Below are 7,813 nucleotides of genomic sequence, written 5' to 3'. Positions count from 1 at the left end.
TTACAGTGCCCCGAGGCGCCAACAGCTGGAAATTTCAAAATTGTCCAGCAGTTGACAGCACTGTTTTTTTTGATATCACTGCAACTTATCGCACAAAAGTACCGATAATTTCCGATTTCCGCGAAAGCTTAACCCACTGTCGACCAGTGGGTAAATCAATTTACACACAAATATAATGAAACCTGAACAGTTCTAGTGCAGTTCAGGTGAAACATATCGTGGTCATTTTTGTTTTGTAAGTAATTAAAAGTAAAATTAGTATTATATTCCACGATTTGACTCGTAGTTGTTTCCGCCAGTTTAATAGACGCGGGCTAAGAGGGTTAAGTTCGTATATTTTATCGATAAATAATATTAAAATAATTACAAAAATATAATTAAAATTAAATTAAACAATGAAAATATCAAGATTTAAAAAGTCTCACAAGACTTTGGTGTTTTTTGCCACCAACTTTGACTATCGGGAGCCCTACCAGGTGTTGGTGGACGCCACATTCTGCCAGGCAGCGCTGCTGGTGAGGAGTCGCCATGAAACTTGTTGAATATTTGATACAAATTATAAATTGCAGCACAAAATTGGCATTGACGAGCAGATAAGGAAGTATTTCCAATGCAGTGCCAAGCTGCTGACCACCCAGTGTGTGATCCTAGAGGCGGAGGCATTGGGCGCACCCCTGACAGGAGCCACAACGATTGTCAAGAAGTTCCATGTGCACAAATGCGGGCACGAGGGCAAACCTGTGGCCGCCGCTGATTGCATCAAATCAATGGTAAGATTGAGACGAACAGAGGAATATCGAACTAATTCCACACTTTCGCCGACAGACCAAAGACAATCGCTACATAGTCGCCTCCCAGGATCGCCTGCTGCAGGAGAGTCTGCGCAAGATTCCCGGACGCTGCCTGCTGTATCTGCACAAAGCCACTCCCGTGCTGGAGGGGCCCTCGAAAGCATCCAAAAAGTGGGTGCTAAAACAGGCCAAGGACCTCATGCTGGGCAAGCATGCCGCAAAGATTGACTACATGAAGGAAAAGCAGGGCCTAAAGCCAGTAGAAGCCACCAGCACGAGTTCAACGAAACGCAAGGGACCCAAAAATCCCAATCCGCTGTCCTGCAAAAAGAGCAAAAAGGAAAAGTCGAAGCCGCCGCTACAAGGCGTAGAACAAACTGTTCTGACAAAGGCGAAACGGAAACGTGTCAAGATCCCTGCCCATGTCAAGGCAGCTCTGGGTAAAGATTAGGTCTTAGTAGTAGTTGTTTATGTGATTAAAGAATGATAAAATGGTGAAGAAATCTTCGTTCCATAGTGCGTTTTGCAAGCATAACCACACCCTCAAGCGAATATACTGGAAACTTAGTGCCTCCAACGCACTGTAGATGCTCCAGCAAACAAACGCAATTCCAGTTTTTATCTTTGTGTACATATTTGTATACTATATTTGTATAATTAAACGTTGTACAATGTATAAAATAAAAGTTGACTGAGCACCGAGAGGGGCAACCAACGCCGCATCTTACAATTTACCCTCGCGTATTTTGTTGAGCGTCTGCTCGGTCATAAACTGGCCGAGGATCTTGGTCAGCGTGGGATTGCGGGCGCAGTAGGCCAGCAGATTGACGGGGAAGAGGCCACACCAGGTGAGATCCATCTTGTTGGCCAGTGCAACGGCAAAGAGTTCGCCGCAGCGTTCCGCTGTCATCCGCTTCTGATTGGCCGTACTTTGTCCATACTTGGCGCCCTGCTCGCCCGTGAAGGCCTCCTGCAGGAAGTCGGTGGCAATGGGCCCCGGGGCGAAGATAGTCACGTCCAGCTTGCGCATCTCCAGCTTCAGGGACAGCAGATACGCGTTCAGGGCATGCTTGGCCGCGCAATAGGTGGCCGAGAAGGGCACAGGACCGAATCCGGCGATGCTGGAAGTGGCGGCCACATGACCACGACCCCCGTTCTGCTCGATGAAGTAGCGCACCACCAGACGCGTGAGATGGACCACAGAAAAGACATCCAACTCGAAGAGCTCCCGATCCACCTCGATCTCGATGTCCGTCCAGCTGGCGCGCTGCGATCTTCCCGCATTGTTGACCAGCACATCCAGGCGATCAAAGTGATTGAGCACCGTGAAGAGATTGGACTCGTGCCGCTGCAGCTGCAGCATATCCATGGGCAGAATGAGCACATCCTTGGTGGCCAGCAGACCGCGTGCCGCTGCCAAACACTCCTCCTGGACCTCCTCCAGCTGCTCCACACGGCGCGCACTCAACACCAGTCGAACGCCATGGCGGGCCAGGCTCAGCGCCAGGGAGCGGCCAATGCCGCTCGAGGCGCCCGTTATCCAAACCACCTGTCCGCGCATCGACGACAGCGAGACGCCAAACTTTGACTTGATCCACAGCGCCACATTGCAGTCGAGCACGATCCACAGCAGCACATAGATCACATAGTAGCCCACCAGCAGGATCAACAGGAACTCCAGGAAGGTCATTGTACACTCTCTGAGATTTGCTACCTTTGCACTTTGCCGTAATACAATCAACTGCAAAGCAAAAGTTTGCGACTCCTCTTACGGCGGCCGTCTCTCTCACAGATAAGAGCCGGATCAGCTGTTCCGCACTAGAATGCCTATGGCGGTGGGCAAAGATTGCTCTGGTGTGGGTTGGGTGGAGATGATGCAGTGATTCAGTGGGGTGGCGTGTTAATTATGTGATTTGTTATAATATATTAAATGGAATTGTTTTCGCCGTTGGTATGTGAAATGAGTTTCACACATTTAATGGTTCCAATGGGTCACGTCACTGCTGCAGCACAGGCAAATCCCTTCCATTAAATAAATAACAAAATTCTCATATCGTGATCACCATGCAGTTGTCACACAATTGCTCATCTCCGACAGCCAGCAGCAGGGCTGCCTTTACATAAAAGTCGTATCAAAAGTATTAAAAAAAAATTGCTCGTTTCTTTTGTTTTTTTTTGGAAATGTAAGTAAACTAAGTAAAGATTTATTGGAAGCGAGCTAGGCCTGCAGCACATCGCCCAGATTGTCGCAGATTTTCTCAATCTCCGTGTAGCCGGCCTGCTCCATCGTCAGTATGGCATTCGACAGAGCCATTGTCTCGCGCAGGGAATTCGCCTTCAGCCAGATGCGTCCATTGACGCCGATGGCGATCTCGTAGGGCAGTTCACGGGTAAGGGCGGCCAGCGCGGGACAATTCTCGCGCAGCAGCAGGCGTCCCAGATTGAGGGTGCACTTGAAGAAGAAGCCATCGGCGAGGAGACCCAGCTTGCCGCGCTTTCCATTCGAGTTGACGCACACCAGCTCCGGCTCAATGTCCGCACTGGCGTTCAGCACACGCGCATAGATGATGTCGCCCGGATTGAGGTCGGGCCGGTTCTTCTTGGTGGCCGCCTCAAAGGCCAGATACGAAATGGAGGCAATGTCCGCCGAGCCAATGTCCACGCGATACAGATCCCCAGCCTTGCCCTTGATGATGCCCAGCACCAGATCGCCGCGCGCGGGCACATAGCGTCTCTGGTAGTTGTCAATCCAGTACGTGTTGGGCTCCTTGTGACGCAGTGGACCCGCTTTGCTGGCCACCACCGTATCGTCCAGTCGCCGCAGTCCAGGGCCCAGTATTACGCGTTTTTCCTTTGCCACCTCCTCTATGCTGGTGATGCGCTCTCCAGGCATTACAATGGCGCTGCTGCTGTCCATTTTAAAAGTAGTTTTGTGTTAATTTAATTCCGCGTTGGAGTCCAAAACAAAAAGCCGGCCGCGTGTCGTTTGAAACATATGGTCACGGGTGGCACGTTTTGCAGCACTGCTTAAGATTGCAGCCCTGGTTGCTGTGCGTGTGTGTGTGTGCATGATCAGCTGTTATGCTACAAAAATATCTGGTTTTTTTTTTTGAATTTAAACTGATTTTATACCCTACATGAGTGTGGTATGACATTTGCAGACTCATTTTCTAGTTTCTACTCTCATTTCTAACCACAACTCTCTTTTGCAGCTTGGGCCCATATGCCACAGGAAGCCCCTGTGCGTTGGCAGCGACTAACCTTGTGCGAAGGTCAATTCTCTCAAAAGAACAGTTGCGTGAGAACAATCACCCCAAAAGCATAGCCGGCGCAGCACCTGGAAACGCATACATATAGAGAGAGCGACAGCAACTCTCTCTCTCTCTGCAATGGCGAGCATATTAGCTTTACGTGGCGCTCTCCGCTGCTGGCCCCACTCTGTGGGAGCAGAGGTGGCTTCCACAGCCTTTTTCTCGTCCGCAGCTTTCATTAGCAAAGCAGCCAGCAACAGCAACGCCGGAAGCTCTCTAGAATCGCTATCATCTGGATTTAAATTTCTCAAATTTAAAAGTTCTTGGTATGTATTAGTGTGTGTGTGTGTGATTAGTAATATTTAATAATTTGATATGCCAAGTGCGTGCTTAATTGTTTGCCTTAATTTGTTAATCAAAGCGTAATGCAAATGCAAAGATTTTTCTGCCACAAAGCTCCTGCGATTATCTAACAAAAATGTCTGTGCAAAATTTTCAAGTGCCGCTCCCTGCTCTGTATCTGTTCTTAATTGAATTTAATTTCAACTAAAACAATGACAAATATTGTTTATTGCAATTATTTCCACAAATCGTGTACTTTCGCTTTTTTTTCTCGGCGATAATTTACACGTATTCCGGCTGCGGTTTTTCGCGTACTTTGCGAGTGACCTTTAAAAGCTGCTTAGAGGTCATACGGGAGCAGCGCTCAGTGCGCTGCGCCGCTCTCCCGCTGTGTAGAAAATACATTTTCTTCGCTTCGTGTTTCAGACAAAATGCCGCCCGTGTTGTTGACTTTGGACAATTTTAGAATACTTTAATTAAAGATTTGATCGAAATTAAATATAGATTTGGTTGGAATTAACGGGAATATTCCATGATGAAAGTCCAACAAGCATTTTTGTAATTCTTATCTGTCTTTGGGCAATCTGGTTGTCTTTTTCATACCCTTCCAGAGGGCATTACAATGATGGTGTGATTGAAAAAATTTGATTTTCGATCTAAAGAGCTATGAGAATAACACAAATATCGTTGCAAATTAATTGTATAAATCATAGAATAATTTTTAATAAAAATCCAATTTTGTGGTTTCACTTACGCCACAAACCCCAACGAATTACAAATGTTTAACCTTTTGCCATCTCTCTCTCTCGTTGCATTTGCAGCAGCAATATGACTATCAAGGCGATCAAGGCACGTCAAATCTACGACTCCCGTGGCAACCCCACCGTGGAGGTCGATCTGACCACCGAAAATGGTCTGTTCCGTGCCGCCGTTCCATCTGGCGCATCCACCGGTGTCCATGAGGCACTGGAGCTGCGCGACAACGACAAGGCCAACTACCATGGCAAGTCTGTGCTGAAGGCTGTGGCCCATGTCAACGACACCCTCGGACCTGCGGTGATCAAGGCCAATCTGGATGTGGTTGATCAGGCTGCTGTCGACAACTTCATGATCAAGCTGGACGGCACCGAGAACAAGAGCAAGTTCGGTGCCAATGCCATTCTGGGCATTTCCCTGGCCGTTGCTAAGGCCGGCGCCGCCAAGAAGAGCGTGCCCCTGTACAAACACATCGCCGATCTGGCTGGCAACAAGGAGATCATCCTGCCCGTGCCCGCTTTCAACGTGATCAACGGTGGCAGCCATGCCGGCAACAAGCTGGCCATGCAGGAGTTCATGATCCTGCCCACCGGCGCCACCACCTTCACCGAGGCCATGAAGATGGGCTCCGAGGTGTACCATCACCTGAAGAACGTGATCAAGGCCAAGTTTGGTCTGGATGCCACCGCTGTCGGTGATGAGGGTGGCTTCGCCCCCAACATTCAGTCCAACAAGGAGGCTCTCGTCCTGATCACCGATGCCATCGCCAAGGCTGGCTACACCGGCAAGGTAAGGAGTCCCTCAAGAGTTACTCGCCATTGAAGAGGAAATCTCTATAATCCCATTTCGTATACGCTTTGCAGATCGAAATCGGCATGGATGTGGCCGCCTCTGAGTTCTTCCGGGATGGTCTGTACGATCTGGACTTCAAGAACGAGAAGAGCGACAAGACCCAGTGGCTGTCAGCCGACAAGCTGGCCGATCTGTACCAGGAGTTCATCAAGGATTTCCCCATTACATCCATTGAGGATCCCTTCGACCAGGATCACTGGGAGGCCTGGACCAATCTGACCTGCAACACCAAGATCCAGATTGTCGGCGACGATCTGACCGTGACCAATCCCAAGCGCATTGCCACCGCCGTCGAGAAGGGCGCCTGCAACTGCCTGCTGCTGAAGGTGAACCAGATCGGTACCGTCACCGAATCGATTGCCGCCCATCTGCTGGCCAAGAAGAACGGCTGGGGCACCATGGTCTCTCACCGTTCCGGCGAGACTGAGGACTCGTTTATTGGTGATTTGGTTGTGGGTCTGTCCACTGGCCAGATCAAGACCGGTGCTCCATGCCGCTCCGAGCGTCTGGCCAAGTACAACCAGATCTTGCGCATTGAGGAGGAGATCGGCGCCGGTGTCAAGTTCGCCGGCAAGAGCTTCAGGAAGCCCCAGTAAGCGTTGCTACTTCAAAATTCCAACCACACCGAATGCACCCGCTGATGATGATCAGCAGCAGCTGCAGGAGAACACCCATCCTGGGGTGGTGCTGATACTTTTTGGTGTACGTGTTCTCGTCAACCCCCCTTTTGGATTTATTTGTGTCTGGCGCACAAATCGGCAACAGAATTAAAATACCAAAATACCGTTTGCTGTCTCTATGCTTCGTTATTAGACATTATTATTAATGTTAAAACATGATCTAATCATTATTTATATAAACAAACAACCAACAAACACCCCCCTATGTATCAGATATTCTGTTAGCCGGCCCCGCGTGGATATCGTATTCGTAGTCGTTGTAATTCTCTTGAAATTATATACACACTCAATCCCCCCACCCCACTCTACCACCCAATACAGTGAAATGAAACCACAAAATTATCGTTGAGACATAGAATTAAATTAAGCATAAAATCGTTCAACTCAAATAAAGCGAATGCCCCCCGCAGGTGTTCCAATAGTCGATGGGGCTTACTTCTTTAACATGTATAGCATGGTGCAGCTCCTTCTTGGAGGTTCAGTCATAATATAATATCTCCAACATTTCAATCGCTTCGCTAAAGATTCTCTCCTAGTGGTGCTGGTTGTCAGAGAGACGTGGGGGGCAATTATCCAAGAGTAGTCGCTTTGATGGCCCATCCCCATCAAGGGGTTAATGTAACGTATTTGTTTTATATTTTCGACTAGTGGCGGCACTGTGGGGAGTCTGCTACACTGCTATACGCGCTCTGTCGGTCGTTGGCTGTACTTGCATCAAGTAGATTGCATGTAATAAAACATACATGTAAAATAATCAAAGTGGTGTGAAACCCGGCTAACCCGGCGGTGGGGTGGCGCCCTAGCGTACCTTAATGTCATCACTTATCATCATTCCCGCCAGGTGGAGCTGAAGACAATTAAGTCCATCTTAGTATGTGTGTTTAACCCTTGTAGATGTAGATGTAGTTCGGCGATGGCTCGGGCACAGCGTCGGGATTGACAAAGAACGGTTTGGGGAACTCTTTTGGATGTGGAAGGGGGGCTATAGTGTAGGGTCGCCTATTTTAGACCAGAAGGAGACAGCCACGGCGATGGCCACAAGAGCCAATAGACCTCGTGTCGCTACTCGAGTTGTCGGCTATGGAGCTGCAAGGCAGGAAAGAGATTTCAATCCATCGGGAGAAGATTGTCAAAGCGGTCC

General features: G+C 48.9%; 4 protein-coding genes across 4 annotated transcripts; 2 read left to right on the top strand and 2 right to left on the bottom strand.

Moving 5' to 3' along the window:
• Positions 1-343: 343 nt before the first annotated feature.
• LOC111078113 (rRNA-processing protein UTP23 homolog) lies at positions 344-2,745 on the top strand. The gene is made up of 3 exons (XM_022372646.2): positions 344-515; positions 570-770; positions 826-2,745. Exons 1-3 carry the CDS (start codon positions 396-398, stop codon positions 1,240-1,242), a joined length of 738 nt encoding a protein of 245 aa, XP_022228338.2. The 5' UTR covers positions 344-395; the 3' UTR covers positions 1,243-2,745.
• LOC111078103 (dehydrogenase/reductase SDR family member 7) lies at positions 1,420-2,596 on the bottom strand. Its single transcript, XM_022372635.2, has one exon. The coding sequence runs from the start codon at positions 2,479-2,481 to the stop codon at positions 1,516-1,518; it is 966 nt and encodes a 321-aa protein (XP_022228327.1). The 5' UTR covers positions 2,482-2,596; the 3' UTR covers positions 1,420-1,515.
• A 99-nt stretch (positions 2,746-2,844) lies between the features above and the next one.
• On the bottom strand, positions 2,845-3,970 carry LOC111078122 (exosome complex component RRP40). The gene has a single exon (XM_022372659.2). The coding sequence runs from the start codon at positions 3,706-3,708 to the stop codon at positions 3,010-3,012; it is 699 nt and encodes a 232-aa protein (XP_022228351.2). The 5' UTR covers positions 3,709-3,970; the 3' UTR covers positions 2,845-3,009.
• A 291-nt stretch (positions 3,971-4,261) lies between these two features.
• LOC111078091 (enolase) lies at positions 4,262-7,096 on the top strand. The gene is made up of 3 exons (XM_022372627.2): positions 4,262-4,368; positions 5,206-5,929; positions 6,004-7,096. The coding sequence occupies exons 2-3, from the start codon at positions 5,213-5,215 to the stop codon at positions 6,586-6,588; spliced, it is 1,302 nt and encodes a 433-aa protein (XP_022228319.1). The 5' UTR covers positions 4,262-4,368; positions 5,206-5,212; the 3' UTR covers positions 6,589-7,096.
• The last annotated feature ends 717 nt before the right edge of the window (positions 7,097-7,813 follow it).

Source organism: Drosophila obscura, unplaced genomic scaffold (genome assembly GCF_018151105.1).
Source record: "Drosophila obscura isolate BZ-5 IFL unplaced genomic scaffold, ASM1815110v1 contig_200, whole genome shotgun sequence".
Classification (NCBI taxonomy): domain Eukaryota; kingdom Metazoa; phylum Arthropoda; class Insecta; order Diptera; family Drosophilidae; genus Drosophila; species Drosophila obscura.
This window is presented reverse-complemented; position numbering and strand designations above follow the sequence as displayed.

What these genes read in the sequence shown, in the direction of transcription:
- LOC111078122 (XM_022372659.2), bottom strand. Translation starts at nt 3,708, where the DNA reads ATGGACAGCAGCAGCGCCATTGTAATGCCTGGAGAGCGCATCACCAGC.
- LOC111078103 (XM_022372635.2), bottom strand. Translation starts at nt 2,481, where the DNA reads ATGACCTTCCTGGAGTTCCTGTTGATCCTGCTGGTGGGCTACTATGTG.
- LOC111078113 (XM_022372646.2), top strand. Translation starts at nt 396, where the DNA reads ATGAAAATATCAAGATTTAAAAAGTCTCACAAGACTTTGGTGTTTTTT. An exon ending in TCTGCCAGGCAGCGCTGCTG is followed by an intron (nt 516 to 569) that starts GTGAGGAGTCGC and finishes TATAAATTGCAG; the next exon opens with CACAAAATTGGCATTGACGA. An exon ending in CTGATTGCATCAAATCAATG is followed by an intron (nt 771 to 825) that starts GTAAGATTGAGA and finishes TTTCGCCGACAG; the next exon opens with ACCAAAGACAATCGCTACAT.
- LOC111078091 (XM_022372627.2), top strand. Translation starts at nt 5,213, where the DNA reads ATGACTATCAAGGCGATCAAGGCACGTCAAATCTACGACTCCCGTGGC. An exon ending in AGGCTGGCTACACCGGCAAG is followed by an intron (nt 5,930 to 6,003) that starts GTAAGGAGTCCC and finishes TACGCTTTGCAG; the next exon opens with ATCGAAATCGGCATGGATGT.